Raw genomic sequence first — 18,604 nt, 5'->3', positions numbered from 1 at the left:
GTGGAACAAAGAGTGTATAGAAGATAGAAATAGAAATAGAGAAATGATGGAGAAAGAAAAGGAGAAATAGATGAAAAACCGGTAAGAGAACAGAAAAAAGTACAAAAGGAAATCTAAAGATAAACAATGAAGGTAAATCAGTGAAATTAAAACATAGAAGGATTTTGGAATGTGATAAACAGAGGAAAAAAGAGGAATAGGACAAGTGGAAGGGAAATACAATTAGAGGAATAGGAACAACATTTTATTAAGGAAAGCAAGAGAGAGCGGAGGCTATGGAAAAGTCAAGGAAAAGATGACGAATGTGATATGATATGATATGATGATATGAAAAGGAGGGGGGTTACCTAGAGAATGAAAGGAAGTGGTAATAGTGTCGATATTCAAAAACGATGGGAGGGGAGGATCTTGGAGGACACACAAATTGGCTACAGCAAAGGGAGAGGAACGAGCGACTGTATATATATACCTATACGTATTAAAGAGATTGGTCCAAAAGGAATGGGAAAAAGGGCGGAAACGTGTTTGCGTAATTTCATGGATGTTTTTGAAGGAAAAAAGAGATGGAAATAGAGGAAGGGAAGAATAGAAGATAGAGAAATTTAATATTTAAGGTACCAAATGCAAAAGAATAATGGGACAAATGCGCAAATAAAAGAACTAAGGAAAAAGGGAGTGGTGAGAATGAGACAGGTGTGGAGAATAGGAGAGAGGGGCTCCAAAAACAATTTCAGAACAAGGATGCAATGGTGAGAAGGATGCTTATGTATGTACGGACCGGAGATATGAAGGTGAAACGAATGGGATGAACGGGAAAAAGTACATAGAAGGTATTATAGGTATTAGGGAAAGACACCAAAAGAAAGTAAGAAACAAAAATGGAGAAGATCATGCTAACAGCGGGACGCATGGCGGTAAGATTGAAACAAATGAGTAAAAAAGAAATCGAATTGGTAAAGGAATGCTTGACAACAAGGATGAACGCAAAAGGAATGTGGGAAGAACAAAAAGGAAAATATTATCAAAGAAATTGATATAGGCGCGCTGAGGTCGAAAAGAAAAGAGGAGCAAACATGGAAAATGAGCTGACAAAAAGGGACCTGGAGGAGAGAGGGAAACAGAAATGGAAACAAGAAGATAGAAAATTTAGAATGTGTGGAGAAGAAGTAGAACATAGATCACATGCTATGGAATTGCAAGGAGGTGGAAAGGACGGAGACAAGCAGGAGTGAGGTGCTGGAAGTAGGAGAAGATGTGAGAAGTGGATGAGAGGGATACTAAAGAAATGAGAAAAAAACGCATTTTAGTTTCGGGTATAATCTAGATTGCAAAAATTTTTGCCATTTTGGCGGCTAATAAAGATTGATTGATTGCCTACGCTTAAAATATCTTTTCTGTATTCCGTAGTAAATCCTGTTTTTTTTGTGTTCCGTGGACTAAGTCAACGTGTTTTGCCATTCATTTAAGGGACTTAAGTGCCACTTTTTCTCAGTTCTGATTTAATTTATGAGCACTTTGATTGTTTCTATAAAAGTGTTAATTAATTTTGGTAGCGATAAGAATGGCTTAATCGGTAAAAATTGCGTGTTATCTGAGATGAGACGATTTCGCGTAAATTTTTGATACCTACGCGTCTACAAGAACGTTGAGAAACGGAGTTCTGATTGGTTGTCATGTTGCTAGTTCCCGTTAATTGGATGGAGTTCGTTGAAAGCCTAAAAAACGCAATTCCTGCGTTTCGTTTTGTTTGTAAAGTAAAATTCATTACGTAATAATCAGGAAGTCAGCCGAGTTCGAGTGAAAGTTTTAAGAAGGCCTACGTAAAAGTTTTGGTGTAGCTGTATTTCATTGAAGTTGTCGTCTATCGTCTCCGGACAGCCGTCGTATTCATCGGTCATGTGTTGGGCCAGACAGTTTTGGTAAACGCGCTTTTCTATCGCAACTAGTGGTTTGTGTACCCGGATTTTAAGTATTTCTAAGATATCATTATTTTTTTGAATTGTAATCGAACGCTTATGCGGAGTATGTAAAAGGACCTTGTTATAGTCTATTTTGATTGTTGGAGTCTTATGATTAATTTGATTTGTTTGTTTGAAATAAATGTTGTTTGTGTGAATTCAAGTAAATCGTGTGTCTATTCGAACCCTTTAACGATCCAGATAAATGTATCATGCTCAAATATGATTAATTTTGTTAATCAGTAGTTTCAGATGTCTACAAAATTTATTTAAATAATCCATTTGGAATAAGGAATTTGATCGCAGCCTGAGAATTTGGAATGTGAAGTCGAGATTGGAATTCTTCATTGTGTGATTCGGATGTGCCCTGGGAGAATTTTAATAAGATTTATTATTATTTGATGAAGTTAAATATGAGAGCATTTCTACGTATAATTTGTTCCAGGTGAATTTCTTTTTTAAACTATATTTCTTTATTTCACATATAGGTATGCAAGTTGAGTTTCTATTACTTTGAGGATGAGTAAGTTGAGTCGTTTCTTTATTACTCTATACATATTTTAAAAACTTATAAGACGTAGGTAGGTAAGCTGCAAAGTGCTAGGAATTTATTTCATATCGTCGTGTACTGCACTTCTTTTTCGTTTAATAAAACAAAGATTCTTATTCATCAGTATTGAAATCTCAAATACTACGTAGGTGCTAGAGCATCAGGTATAATCAGAAGAAATAATCCCCCTTCGTAAATCGTAAGTAATGACATAAAACTGAAGGGTAGTAAAAACAACTCTACATGGTACAATTAAGACTCCGACAAGAAGAACAACAGAGAAAATGTGTTTGTTGCTCCGACATTTGTGGATGTGACGCAAAAGCAGAAGAAAAGGTTTTCCGTCTGCATACCTACGTTCCTTGGCAGCATGCGTAGGCGTTAGTTTTCCAGTGCACCCCGAATCGCGGGTTTGTCGTTTACTTGCTTCTCCCCGGTTATCGCGAACGCGTCTCCCGTTGCTACATCTACTTGTTTACGAAAGAAAATAATTCGCGTCTCCTCTTCAATTTTGTCTAGACATTCCTCCTCCTTTGGTAAGTTATTTGTCTCTGGTCCATACATTTTAATAGCGACCACATTTTTACTTACAGAATTTAGATAATTTTCTCTATGGAGATTATAGAAAATGCGAGCATGCAAAAGCAATTACATTCGATTTTACACTTTTTCGAATTCTAGAGCAATTCGTGTTATTGACAGTATTAGCAAAGGGTGCTTGTATCAGAAAATTTGTTGCCGTATTACATTTAGATAAACAATTGTCTGCTGTAATTATGCATAGAAAAGATCTAGAAATAACACAACCGTAAACTTTGAAGTTGAAATGCAAATTTTGTAAAACAATCTCGAAACCACCTGAACCTTTTCTTTCATTTTGTTGGGAGTCGTTCAAGGTGGATTACCCCGATTACCCAATTTGAATAGACTTGCGGACTGATCCTTTACTCCATTCATTCGCTTAATATACCTAATACAATTACTCTATTGGGAAAACTTTGCAATTCGTATTTTGGACATTTTAAACGAAGTACCTACCTACGCTCGTACGAGAATAGAGGTAATCGAAATAAAGCAAATAATCCAAAAAATGTATGTCCACCTTTCTTTTGGACAAAATCGATTTTAATTTGCCACACGACCTACATACTGAGTTTATTATTCCCATACTTCATCTGAGTTCTCCAAGGCCACTATCTATGTACATAATACATTATTGACAGTCGTCTTTTTTTTTACAGTAGTTAAACCTATAACTTATTAATAATCCTATAATACTTAGATATCGTTTATAATTTATTTAATAGCGTAGGTATATGTTAAATTGACATTTTAATAGGTTTGAATAAGCCGTTTTTTTAAGCGTCAGGGTAGGTAGATAAATGTGACCGCTTTAACCGCATATGATTGGGCATTCTAACGATTTCTGTCATTCCTCTTTCAAATGGGACGCGGCGCATGATGAAAAATGACATTCAGAACATTTGACAACGGAGTTTGTATGAAATTAGTCAGGGAGCCAGTAGTTGGAAGGATTTGTTGTTTGCATTCTTATTAAAAATCATAACTCTGTGGCTCTATAATATTTTTATTTTTGCGGTTCCCATAACCTTGCCGGGGAAGGGCAAGATGATCGATAAGATGGTTGTCCTAGTGCTTCAGATACATTGATTCTGGGCGTGAAACAATCGAATGCCTTTACGGAAAGCGAGACGCATATCCTCTACCATATATATCGCCGATCCTTGATCGTCTTCGCAATGCAAAATATATATTTTCTTCACTAAACGTAAAGAGTGCATATTGTCAAGTCACCGTTGCTGAAAAATCGATAGACTATTTTGCGTATAAAGTTCCAGGTAGAGATTTATTTCGTGAAAATACCGTTTGGCTTGCGAGCCAACTTCACTAAAACAAAAATTAATTCCTGGACTTCTAGGGAGACACTCTACAGATCAATTATTATTAACTCATTTACGCATTGCATAGGAGACCGGGGGATTCGATACTTTGAGAATTTGGAACGTCCCCAAGTAACCTATTATAAAAGACTTTTAAGTCTCCCAAAAAACACCCCCGACTATTTGGTGAGAATAGAAACTGGAGCAATCCACACCAAACGGCTACTAGCATTGAGCCATTTGGAAAATGCGGTATCTATTTTTAACTGGGTTTTGCAACTAAAAGACATATTCTCTGAGATCAAGTTGGAAGAACAGTGGAATATCATTACTAACAACCCTACTAATTTCAATACTACTGAATCCTAAATCAATATGAAAAATATCTGGTAGAGACTGATAGAGATCGGTTGCTCCATTCCTCCTACCCAATCATTTACACACATTACCCTACCCTCATATCACATACCCCACAAACACCTAACCTTTAACATCCCTATCAAATACATACTTACGTGTGATATCACAGTTTAGGTTAAGCAGTCAACTTTTTCTACGATTCTATTGTTACGGCATTACTTATAACCATAGGCACACTACAAAATTGTGCAATGTGTAATTCCCAAATGCCTGAAAACCTAACGCACGTCTTTTTTGATTGCCCAATAGTTAAACCTATCCGTAATAAATTAATAAGCAAAATAAACACTTTTGAAGAATTATTGCTCGCTTTAAATGATCTGTCACAATCACTTGTAAAATCAATATTTCATTTTATTATTGAGGTATTAAAGTTGCGTTCATTTATCCTTAATGAATAACCTTTCTCTTAATACATACATTATATATAATTATATAATTTTTTTTTGTTTATAAATTTCTAAATTACGATTTTTTTTGTAACGACATTTGATGAATATGAAGGCTCTTGTTATAAGATGTAAATCTTTATACAATAAAAATTATTATTAACAACTTCACATAGCAAATATTTTTCAAGCAAATTGGCTCCCAAATTTGTTGGTCCATTTCGTCTTTCCGAAAAGGTATCACCTAGAGGGTACAAATTGGAAGACGAATATGGAAATGACAAAGGTTCTTGGAACACGAAAGATTTAAAGTCATTTCTTGGGAACTTTTTTTTGTGTTGTTAGAATAGGTTTTTTTTTCCTTTTTGTTGGATTCAGAGTGTTATCTCTGTGGAAATTAAGGGTGGAGTGTGACATTTATTTTTTATTTTAATTTTGGGTAGTGGACAGGTTTTATCTTCACTTTAGGCAACTTCAAAAATTTTAAAAATCACTTCTGGTTATTTGCATCTACGTGCACGTAGATATTGCGAAAACTTTATTTTACTTGAATGTTGCATACAAGTTCGTAATAAGACGATTTTTATTATCCATCCGGTTTACTTGAACTCGAGGAACCTTTGATATATTATCCTTTCCTTGATTTAATTTTCTTTTTCAAAAATTTATATTCAGGCGCCACCTTGTGGAAATTTAGACTGTTTATCTCCTCGTTTAAGTCTGAAAATCACAACTTGAGTCTTGGACTGCATTCGAACACAAACGTAGGTATTTCAAAATAAATAATTGAATATTTTTCAAACTAATAATTTGGGAAACTCAGTAGCCTAAATCAACTTCCGAATAATCTAAAGAATTCACTCATTAACACCTGACAATTCTTGGACACGAAAAAAATCTGACATAAGAAACTGTGTTCGGGTCGCACAATGGGTTCGAATAAACACACAATCAATTGTTCGACAATGACAAAAATTTAATCCGAAACATAACAAAAATTAAACTAATATTCCTGAAAAAAGGAAAGCTTACAAAGCTTTTTTGAACATATTGCCCCGCACGCAGCCCGTCGACCATTAAAGTAAGAAATTTTAAAATCACTTATAGTCTTTTCTGAATAATCAAAATAATCTGGTCGTAAAAGCTTTGCGATATGAGGCGCACTTAACTCACACGCAAATGTTGATAGCTTCTGAACTTCACTTTGCTTTATAACACAGAATTGAACGACAAACAAAATTGGCTTGATGAATAAAACGACAATTTTTTGTGGCTGTTCGGGCGGTAAAAACTATCAACTTTTAATAAGAAGTCGGACAACACGCGTTAAACTTCTTACACCACTTGAGTTAACATATTTCTGCACAAGACGAACTGCGTCTTTAACTGAACAAATAGAGCTGATTGCCCGATTTAGCGTAAACAAATGTACACGTTATTCAACCGTAGCGAAATTATCAGCTTCGTTTTACCGTTACCTCGAGTATTTAAGGAAAACACCACTTTCCCAAAATAATCTTCTCCAACATTAAACGCGAGATTCTTCGTAACTCCTGCGCCTTCGTTATCCGCACCAGAGCACGTGCGTGAATTAATCTTCGCCTAACGATAAAACTTTATCGCAACTGATCAGCATCACTAGCACCTTATGTAAATTGAATAATTTATAAAAGCGATAAAATTAAAACGAAAACTACACAATTACAAACAATTCCAAGAAAAAAACACCAACATAATAATACAAATTCAAACAAAACAAACCAACTCTGTGTTTATTTCCAAAATAATTCTCCAGATTAGCTTAGTAAATTGAAATATTCTCATATACAGGGTGTCCAGTCATTATTTTTGGTGTTTATGCAACAATATTTATATTTATTTATATAGAAAAATAAAATTTGAATTTAAACAAAGGAATAATAAAGAAAAATTGGATCGATCTCGGGGTGCTACTGCAGAATTCTTGTGGCCCACTCCGGAATAGCGTCTCATTGAATGGCCATTCTCAGGATAATGAAGCCCGTCTTCACCGTGCGTCATATGCTCGAAAACGTAAATCGGGTTGTATGTTTAAGTTTATGTATAGGAATAAAAAGCCAAATTCCTATACTACTCTGTACGCACTGATTTTTCTGTTTATTATTTGACCTTTTTCGTGAGCAAAATGAAGTCGCAGAACGCACGGGTAAGTTTTCCTTTCTCGTTTAACCTGACTGCAATTTACGATTAGTTCTTTACTTGTAATGGCGAAGTCAATATTAATTGTATTAATAACAGATGGGTACGCTAAAGTGTCGCACTTAAACGGGTTGTTTTTCTGGGAATTTTATTGACACGAAACAGCGTTACGTATTTCTTCCCCAACGGTTTTCACACGGGTTTAAAAATATGGATCTACTTTAATTCAGACCCACGAACGATATATGTCTTTTCCGCGATTCGTCTCTTTGATTTCAACACAGCTGTACGCTGTGTACATTTAAGAAATAGCATTAGAAACCGGATTATCTCCGTTAATGGTGTCGGTTTATCAAAATTTCGCTGCGTAGAAACGAAGTTTATCGTGTACATTGTGCAAATACATTTTCCGACTCCGTTATAATGTATGAAATTTAGTAATCTCTCAGTTGCTCTAAATTTCCGCTAAAGTGTGTAAACACAACTGCGTTTCGTTAAATTTAAGAGGAACTCAATCTGAAGCGTATTCAATTGAAATTGTCGCGATTCTTATTAAGTTAGGGAAACTTACTCCAACCGTTGGGAATTCTAGACATGTATTGATTAAATTAGTAACTTAAACTGACATCCCAATTCCCTTCAACTTTTTTTATTCTATTCGGCTAGCGCGAAACACGCACCTACACGTAGCCAAAATTGAAGGTACCGCCGGCGCCTCACGAAAGATAACACGTGAATGAGGCGTTTTACAAAATCGGTAACCTCCGGCGATTTCCTTAAGAACCCTAATCACGAACGCGGGATAAAGTCACGTTCTTTGAATTGCAATGCTTTGGGGACGTACTATTGAGATCTGATTTGATTGTCTAGGAAAGGGTTCCACATCTCTTACGTAAACATTCCATCGCAAGAAAGGTGGCGAGCGTGGGATGATGGATTGGTGAAATACGAGAAATGTCATGATTTCTAGGACAGTCGTTCGTGGGTTCAAGGATTTCGTTACAGTAACCCCTTCCTTTTTCTAAACAATTTGTTAAATTACATAATGTATAACGATTTTCTTTTCAGGTAAACTCAAACTACCCTATTATTGAAAAAGTACTTTGACTCATAAGCAATCTTTAGTTTCCTTTTTGTATCCTACGTGTGTTCTACGAGCAGAGATAAGAATTGCAAAAAACTTTGAGCACAACTTAAAAAATTGTAGCATGTTAAAGGTCTCAGTTGCGAACTTTACGATTGCGTGCGTCGGGGCAAGTTTACAATTCAATATAGATGAGTGAAACATTTCAAATAGAAATACCGCTTGCGTTTTTAATATTCGTTCCGTCATAACTTCGCCTATATTTTCATTTTATATTGTTTTAAATTTAAGGAGCGTGTTGGAAAAACGACTGTTAAAGTTTACTTTATTACGGCTTAGTTTTAATGCATTGTACCTACTGATTACAAATGCACGGTCTGCATTGTTCGTAATAAATTTCGCAGTAACAGCTTTCAAATATTGCTACTATGATTTATACAGTTACGAATGTTAGTCATAAATATACATTTTTTTTGTACCGAAGGGAATTCGAAAATGATTCGTAAATCTCATCTTGATATTGATATTACTACTTTGATGCACCGCACCACTGTACTCCCCAGTTAGAAGGCAATGATTCTTTTCAAATTTCATTCTCTTTTATATTGAAGTGAACGGATCCCATTCCATTGAATCTGATGAGATCTGTAGTTAAATATACAGGGTGCGTATACAAAATTTTTCTATATGAAAGTTGTTTGGCATTTTATTTCCCATAATAAGTAAGGTAGCATTCCATTGTTTTTGTTTCAGGAAACAAATGGATATCGAAAAACAATTGAATTTTTTTTAAATAGCAATAGAGATCTCTTTTCAATGACGTACCACGTTCGAAAAAATAGTTTTCATTTCAGGCTTTTTGTGATAGGTTAATGGTTATACCAGTGCCTTGCAGGTGAACGTTTTGAACATTCATTGCGATGAAAGCCATTTTGCTAATTTGTTTTTCTTTTCAAGATTTAATAAGAATCGTATACGTTCAATTGTTTTATTTTGATGTAGAACATCTAGATTAATGTTATGGATCAAATATTAATAAATTTTTTTGAAACATTAACGTGTTATATCATCGAAAAGAGAAAAAAAGTCACTATCAAATGTGTCTAATGAAAAGGTGCACTGTCATTTTAAAATTCAATTGTTTCTCGTTACTTCCCATCAAACACATTTTACGTTTAAACGGTTTTAAAAAGCGCTTTGAAAGACCGATTTTATACCTACGTTTAAAATACGTACATTAAGAGGTAGACATAGCGTCTACGTGTATGGTTTTTCCTTTTGTCTACGTTTTGACAAAATCTCTTCTGAAGGGCGCCTAATTTTATGCAACCTTCCAAATTAAAACAAATAAAGATCTGGCTGTCATATTAATTAATATGAATATTGTTGCTTTGGGTACACAAAAAATAAATCTCGGGAATATCAACCTTTTCTTCAGTTGAATATATTACATTCGAACAAATATAAAAATACGGAAGCCAGATCTTTATTAATTTTAAGAAGTAATTATGGTTGCATAAAATTTTGTCATTTAAAAGTAGACAGGGAAAAACAATACACGTAAATCCCTATGTCTTCTTTTTAATAAATATCACTGTAGGTATATATAAACCATAGAGTTCACTTTCTACGTTGATAATACGTATATAAATTACCGTTTTTTAGCATTCGTTTTATAAACTTATATAACACCACTTTAATATACCTACGCATATACGCATATAAATCGTATATCAATGGAAAATAATAAACGCATAATGTTCCTACAAGAATACAACATCCATCGGACATTTATGCGTATTATATACGTATCTACAATAATATTAAGATACAAGTGTATAATCAAGTCTTTAAAGCACGCGCAACGAGTTTAAGGGCACGACGCAAAGCGGAGTGCCTTTAACGTTGCAAGTGCTTTAAAGACCAATTATACACGTGTATCTTATAGTATTTTTTATTATACCTGCAGTATAATTTAAAAATAGGAAATACAATGAAGTCATATTGACGTTATACTCGAATACATGTCTAATTAAGTGGGCTGGGTGTTCGAAATTTCACGATTGCCATGGAAATGTCACTTGACGTTTGCTTATAAAAATCATCGTCTTTGTAAATAAAACGATTTCCGTTGAAAAAGATAATACACCGTCCATTAAATCGCTTGTTGTAAAATCTAAACAAACGTTGGTAGGTGTAAAATCCAAATCTAGTAAAGCCTATTATAAAGAATATGAAAAGTTGTTTCCATGGATGAAAAGGAAGTTACTTACGAATAAAGTCTTAAATGCATCGATAATGCTGGGATATATGAAGGAAATGTCAAAGGTATTTAAATCTCCTATCTTTTGGTGCATTAACTCAAAACTTCAAACAATACTGCGAATAAAAGTGGAACAGATTTGGAAGCATATCCTAAATTACACGCGTTTGTGAAACCTTCACCCAAAGGTTAGGTACAAGCCAAAGAAATGTTCTGCATTTACAGAAAGCGACCTAAGAGGATCTTTTATTTCAGCCCCAGATGACAGTTTCAAAAGTCATACTTGAAGTATCGTTACTTAGCAACTTTAAAGCACGTGTGTTTTAAAGGCCCTTTTTCGCACGCATTTGAGTGTTTAAAACGGAGATTGTGATTCAGGTATAATAAAAAAACTTTTTATACGGAACTGTGCTGCTATATAGCATATAGGGTCATTGGTTTTTTGAAATAAAAACAACTGAATGCTGCCTTATTATGGGAAATAAAATGTTAAACAACTTTCATAAACATGTTGCATACGTTTGATATTTACCGAGATCATAATCGGTACCCTGTGTAAAGAAGTCTTGTACAAATTTAATGGTGAACGTTTGTAACTAATGATAAAAAAACGTAATTTAACAAGACAACAGGCAACATGACAGTTTTCAATATCTATTATAAATTTACTATCACTCTCTTCGCAGCACATTAACATTAGAAATCATTAAGGGCTGGTTATTTGATTTTTTCTTAACACTTCCCCTAATAATCAAGTCTACAGAATAGAAGCACTATTCGCCCACCACGAGGCACTTCACTTACTCCGATGATGGCATGATGATCGCAGGCACTCGAGGCACTGTCTAGTGGGAGGTTTGGTGAGAAAATCAGCTTCTTGTTCATCTGAATTCTAATTTGACCAGAATCCAAACGCTCGCGGACGAACTCCCTTCTGATGTCAGTATGCTTTATGCGGCTGTGGAAAACAGGATTCTTCATTAGAATAATGGCACTTTGATTATCCACTTTCACTTACCGCAACAGTCTTGACGGAGGAATAGGACCACCAGCGTACTTGAACAAGATTCCGGTCATTTATTTCCTTGTTTCTCGGTCCCCGCCGTAGTCCGCATCACAAAATGCTTCAAGATCCTCACGATACTTGTACAAAATTCCATAGTTTGGAGTTCCCTTCATGTTTTTAAAGAGTTGTTTCATCAATAGCTTCACGGTATGGAACTTTGGCCCCCAATTCCTGCCGTTCGAGATCTTCGGAAGCACCTCTTTCAATAGCTGTTGAAACTGAATTACCACTCGACATTATATAAACCGGTCAAAAATTTTTCGCGTGTAAGCTTCCTGGGAAATAAAAATTGAACAATCGCCCAACTTTTGAATTTTTAATTTGTAGAGCTGAGGGTCGTAAATCCTTAACTCTCCCAAGCGAATCCGATACAAGATAACAATTTCCGGACTGTATCGCTGGTTCAAATCCGGCTCGAAGGACCAAATGTAGAGCTGAGGGTCGTAAATTTTTAGTTCTCTCAAGCGAATCTTATATAAGATAAAATTTCGGTCGGAGATTATCTCGTATCTTAGAAACTTGGTACTTCACAGAACGAGTTACACACTTTGACAGTTTGACATGTACTAAAAACATTGGGGAGCGTCTTATTCCAGCATCCAGGAGCTTGGCGTAAATGTTTTAGTATGTGCCCACACTTCCTTGCTAGTCATAGACATATTTACCTGCGTTGATAAACCCAAAACAATAATATTCTGAGCTATAAATTCAAGTTCCTTGAAGACTTCCTTCTCTTTATCATACGATACCCTAACCTTGGACGTTGCATCTGTAGTCAGTCCAGTAGATTGTATTGCTTTACTCTCCACTATGTCCATACAGCCATTTACATTCAACTGAATTTTGACTTGGAATTTTCAAACAACCCAATTGGAATGTTCCTCCAATTTATCTATCAGAACTCGCGAAACTTCCATGACAAATAACCCAGACGATAAAATAAAATAAAGGCAATAAAAAAAATAAAAATAGTAAGTTCTCCTACTAAAACAATGCGTACGACACACTTCCGTTACGACCGTTCACAACGAAGTTCCAACAAAAATAAATTCGCGCGCAATACTGGGCCCATAACCTGATGAGACCTGTTGTTAAATAAATAAAGAAGTCTTGCACGAATTGAATGGTAAACAGATGTAAGTAATGAAAAAAAGAACTGTAATTTAAAATGGAAAAAGCACATGACGGTTTTCAGTATCTGTTACGTATTTACTATCACTCTCTTAGCAAACAGTATCCAGCAAAAATCCATGCCAAAAAAACCAAAGGACTGCTGTCTTGTGGGGCCATACCAAGCTACGCCAACTTTTCCTCTGGGTACAATTTAATGGCTGGGGTTTCAACAGGTAATTGCTTCGGCCCTCGATACAAGAAGTAACCACCTATTGCGGCACAATCATTCTTGGATGTCGTATGATTTTGTAGTCGTATTCTCAATCGGTTAAGGCAAGTTCCCCCCCCCCCCCTCGCGTATTGTGAACGACGCCATTAGTATTTTATCGGAATCTCTTGCAATATAAAAATTGATTCCCATCTTGCACTATAAACGGAAAAAGCTCATAAAGTTTTTATGTCTATAAACTCCTTTTGAATACCTACTACTAAGGCATTGAATTTCTTTTACTCATGACGTCAACCACATACAACGTCGTTCATTAGTGCAGAAGCTTTGGAGGTTGAATTTACTTTTTCAAATAAGCAATAAATTATATACAGAATTTCTATTTTAAATTTTACTATTTAACCGTAAGGACGATTCGTAAGGTAAACGATCTACGCCAGGAGCGTGACAGTATCATACACAATGTGGTAAATTCTTAAAGGAAAATATTGCCGGCCATATCTGCTTCAGAAAACCGTGTCATTAGTCAATTTTGGACGCTAGGTTCAATTCATTTTTGCTTTCTTTCTTAATCCCTGTTATAATGGGAAATAAAATGTAGAAACGATGATATTGCTATTTCTGACGCAATTAGACTTTTAGCAGACGACCTACACGCTATTCTGACTGCTTCATGTCCCTCCTATTTTTTTTACTTTGCTTTTTATGTTGCCGCGTAGAAAACCCGTTACGGCCCCAACGAAACAGGAAGGCTATCTCTATCTCTCGTCCAGACAATTCATTTTACCTTTGTGGGTACGGTCCTCCGACAAAGCGTTTTCGAGATACTCGCTCGTCAAGTTTTAACATCACCAATAGATATATTTCTTCCAGACGTCCCAATCGCCCTTTGTGAGTACCATCATCCAACAATCAGTTCTTGAGATATAAGGAATTATTTATATCCCATCACGATAATGAGTCGAGGAAGAGACTGTGGTTTGTAGAAATTAATTCGAGTACCATAAAGAATAAAACCAGTTCCGCCCGCACCCCCCGCCCCTCAAATCTCCTTTTTTGATAAGCAATCAGAAAGTAGGGCGGTAGTTGGAAGAAAACATTTCCTTTTGTTGAGACCTTTACCTAATTGGAATACCAGGAAAAATAAAATAATTTTTACCTCATTGATCTCTAAAAAGAGTCGCACGGGAAAGTTATAGTTTGTAGAAACCAATTTATTTCGATGAGACCTTTCATTAGAATACCATGAAGGGTAGAACATGTGTTTATCCCCCCCCCCCCCCCCCACAGCGAAATGTGATAGACGTGTGGCACACATTTAAGGTATAGGCTACCTATTGCAAAAAAATCCAGGACCTTAGGACCATTACCCTACAAGTAGTTCAAAACGGCAGAAGGTGGTCCGGACGGACGGACGGACAAAACGCAAACAATAGCACAAGATGGCTGTGTCCATCTCGTCTCCTCTAATTTCGATTTTATATTAATCAATTGTCTTATAATATTATGTGAGGACAAAAAGTTTTTTAAATTGTTAATATTGTTATTGTTTCCCATGTCATAAATTAGTAATTTTTCCTTAAGTATAACTATATTCTAGACTCGTTTCTAACACATGTTTTACAGCATACTGATAACCAAAATGTACCATTTTAAATTGTAACTTTTCAACCACCTTTACATGTTCTCTTAAATTTAAGGTATGTTACCTAAGGTTTAGTCATCGTTTCAAATATTAACATTTCAGCTTGATTAATGACCTTCGGGTCGAAACTATAGTCGCTGTCACCTAATGCCTTTATTTTAATACCGAAAATAATAAAAAGAAGTGGGGAAGGTTTAGTGTCTTTATCAATCCACTTACCTGAAATTACACTTTTCAAAGCAAAAACAAAGATAATAAAACGGCTCGCTTGCACGTTATTCGAGGGATCGAGAAACACTAACCCACGCCGACTTTTTTTACCTAAAAGCGCCCCCTATTGAGCAACAGTATAAACATATACTTTCAAAACGGTAAAATTACGCGTATGGATTTATGCATTAGATATCGCTGCCAAAAATTTAAAGCTTCTGTGACGTTACACGAGACAGTGGCGTGGCGACAATAGGAGCTAAAAATTCCGCCTAGCCGCCATGTTGCATCGAGTGTATAAGCAATATTGTATTGTAGTGTACGTAACACATGTCATACGTCACATACGTGTTGCCTATTTCGAGCTTCAATTTTTGATGCAACATGACGGCTGGGTTTCTATTGTCGCCATGGTCTTTATAAAGTCAACAGCAATAAAACATGTTTGCATTGTTTCATTTGGATCAGGAGAACATAATTCGAAACAATGTAACCCCTTAATAAATCTGAAACCTTTAGTCTGCGATCCTGATTTTGAGAGAAAGGCAGAAGGTTAATGAATTTTTCACAGTCCAAAAATAAGTTGTGGCAGTAATCAATCTGGCTTTATCACGTGACTAAAGACACTATCGAAATAACAATCGAAGTACTCCACGTGGTCTTCATCGAAACCACACAAATTGAGCTCTCTGATTGTCTTCAATATTGAGAGTCCGAATTCTTGATGAAGATCTGCTGGAATTTCCATTGGAATGTGCGAGATGAAGTGCCCTGGAAAAGTAGGTCTTATCGTTTAACAAGGTTGATCACCTTCAATTACCTGGCCAGTACGAGAGTGACAGTTTCGCTCCTCTTGGTTCAATTGTCAGATTCGTGACGCGAAATCCTGCTTTAACCAGAAGATCTTCTAGTTCGCCTAGGGGGTTCTGCGAGAACTGATAGGGCGAGATGAAGTTTTCGTAGTCAGCGATGTGAGGGCGCCACTTGTCCGTTAGAGCCATATGAGCGATGACCTTGAAGAAATTGCTGGAGGTGACACAGGAAAAGCTGAAGTCACCTCCGGGTCTCAGCATTTTATGAATATGTTTTAGCGCTGTCCTGGAATAGAAGATTGGCGGAGAGGTTATCAGAAAATTCGAGACTCACTCTTGTTCACGGACAAAGTGAAGGCACGAGAAGGAAACGACGTGGTCAAAATAATTGAGGTGAGAATCCACGAAATTTCGGTCGTGGACAATATCAACGTGTTGAAAGCGTAATTTTCCTCCTCCATACTTAGCATTGGCATATTCCACTACGGTCCTGTCCCTATCGATCCCGATAACTTTGCTTGTGGTTACTGGTAACTTTGGTCGAAGAACATCGTGCGTTACGTTGCCTGTTGCACATCCCACATCCAACACTTTGCAGTGCTTTTTCCATTTAACGAAGGTCAGCAATTTCTCCACAGCACTCTTCGCCTCCCTTTCTGCGGGGAGGTTGTATTTTATAAAGCATTCAGCTCTGTTCATTACTAATATCTCGAACAATATCAAACAAAGATCTCCTCATCTTACTACGCGCAAATGATCAAACCATTACGTTGTAGTGACCCGTGACCAAAGACGGCTAATCACATCAAGTCAAAGTTCAACGTCAATCCAAGACAAACAGTGATTACATCAGAATTGCAATTGCAAAAAGGTTAAAAATGCATTGTAAATTTGATTACGTGGTTTTTTATTTATAATTAACTAATAATAGTAGTAATTATTGTTTATCACAAGCGCATCGAAATTGGAACTGAACTGAAATACGCTACACTTTGCTTATATAGTAAACGATAATTGTTCTATGATGTTCTTAGAGCGATTCGGAATGGTCTAGAATAAACATGTATTTTTCCCGGAAGCATTGCGTCATATCGTTTTTTTTTAAATAAAAAAGATAAGTGAATGCTTGTTGGACATACAAGTATTGCATTAAGAATTAGAGTATTAGCCAACAAAAGACGGAATTGGAGGGATTAAGAGGAATTAGTGGAAAAGATTGTATCTTTCGATTTCCCCCTAGATTAAGATGATCACTTAGGATGATACATTCTTAGGTCAAAGTACGGCCACAATTTATAACTAAGAAGTTACTTTAATATTCAGAATGCGTTCTTATACTGAAAATATTCTGTACACAATTTATTGGCTCCTTCGGGAGATACACCAAAAAGTTCGTTCACATCTTCCCTGCGGCGTGCCAAACGGGAAATTTTTGATAGATTATTAAAATCGTCATAGTAAAATTATAGCTGACAAGACCCAAAATCCGGCGGATATTGAAAATGACCGTCCGATTGAAAAACGAAGGAAAGCGACAGAGGGTTTTAAATTACCAAAGCAAACCCGATAGCGATAGCCAATCTCAGATTTGCACTTTCTTAACATATTTCTGCGATTCCTTGTAGACCAACACGAATAGAACGTAATTGTGATCCCTTCGAGCTTTCCTAGGGATGGCGTGCACGATATAGGGTAGTGTACAGCTGAAAAGTTAATAACTGACGTTGCAACTTCCCAGCAAACTTCAGGGTTAAAGTAGGTGATAAATAAGTGTACCAATCAAGCGGAAAATTGATGCTTTCCCATTATTGGCCAACGCATGCCATATATTTATCGCGCCCTTGCAATCGCTTTGACACTAATTAAATCCGGACTTGTGTTGGCGTCAACCGAACATCAAGCTATCAACGTATTCATTTTTCTTTTTCTTTACTGTGTTGTCGGGCTAGTCTTATTGTAGTGTAGATCGTGGTTGTTTTTATTTTATTTAGTCGGAAATATTCTTCGAAGGGTCAAATGCTCATTTCTCCCACTTTACAAAGGAAAAATAGTATGGGGCGAAGAATATTTTAGAGTAGTTTCACTTTCGGTTGAATTGAAAATATTAAAAAATATTTTTAAAACATGAGAAACAAGTATAAATGATGCATAACTCTTGTGCAGATGAAGCGCATTTTTTTAAACCGAAATAGCTTTTGTTTTGACATCATCAATGGATATATGGCTTGCAAACGTCTCAATCGCCTTTTGTGAGTACCCTCTTCCGACAATCCGTTCTTGAGGTATAAAGGAATATACCCGATCACGATAAGAGGTCGAGGAGGAGGACTACGGTTGGTAGAAATTAATTCCTTTTGTTGAGACCTTTCATTAGAGTACCAAGAAGGATAAAACTAGTTCCACTCCCCCCTCCCCTCCTCCCCTTGCTTTGATAAGAGGACAGAAAGAAGGGCAGTAGTTGTAGTTTTAAGAGCTTATTCAAGATATGCTTTTGTTTCTTTTAAAATCCACAGTTTACTAGATATGAGCGAAAAACAGATTTAATGATTTTTCATTTAACCTTTGTAGAATCGTTAGTATTAGAAATACAGAAATATGCAAAGAACAAAAATTGTAGATTTTTTTCCGCTTAATAAGATTTATGCTTCTTTTATAATTTTCGAGTTATAACGCAAATTTACATTTTTTTAAATGGTATTCATAGTGCTGTGACATTTTTAAAAAGTGTATTTTTTTCTGTTTATAATGATATAAGGTTCATTGTACTTACTTTGACAAATAAACAT

General features: G+C 35.9%; 1 protein-coding gene across 1 annotated transcript; it reads right to left on the bottom strand.

Moving 5' to 3' along the window:
• Positions 1 to 15,559: 15,559 nt before the first annotated feature.
• Positions 15,560 to 16,591, bottom strand: LOC116180447 (juvenile hormone acid O-methyltransferase-like). The gene is made up of 3 exons (XM_031500430.1): positions 16,153 to 16,591; positions 15,827 to 16,104; positions 15,560 to 15,777 (listed from the first exon to the last, which is right to left on the bottom strand). Exons 1-3 carry the CDS (start codon positions 16,515 to 16,517, stop codon positions 15,602 to 15,604), a joined length of 819 nt encoding a protein of 272 aa, XP_031356290.1. The 5' UTR covers positions 16,518 to 16,591; the 3' UTR covers positions 15,560 to 15,601.
• Positions 16,592 to 18,604: the final 2,013 nt, after the last annotated feature.

The sequence above is a fragment of the Photinus pyralis genome, unplaced genomic scaffold, assembly GCF_008802855.1.
Source record: "Photinus pyralis isolate 1611_PpyrPB1 unplaced genomic scaffold, Ppyr1.3 Ppyr1.4_LG1, whole genome shotgun sequence".
NCBI lineage: Eukaryota > Metazoa > Arthropoda > Insecta > Coleoptera > Lampyridae > Photinus > Photinus pyralis.
The sequence above is the reverse complement of the archived record's forward strand: the minus strand, read 5'-3'. Positions and strand labels throughout refer to the sequence as shown.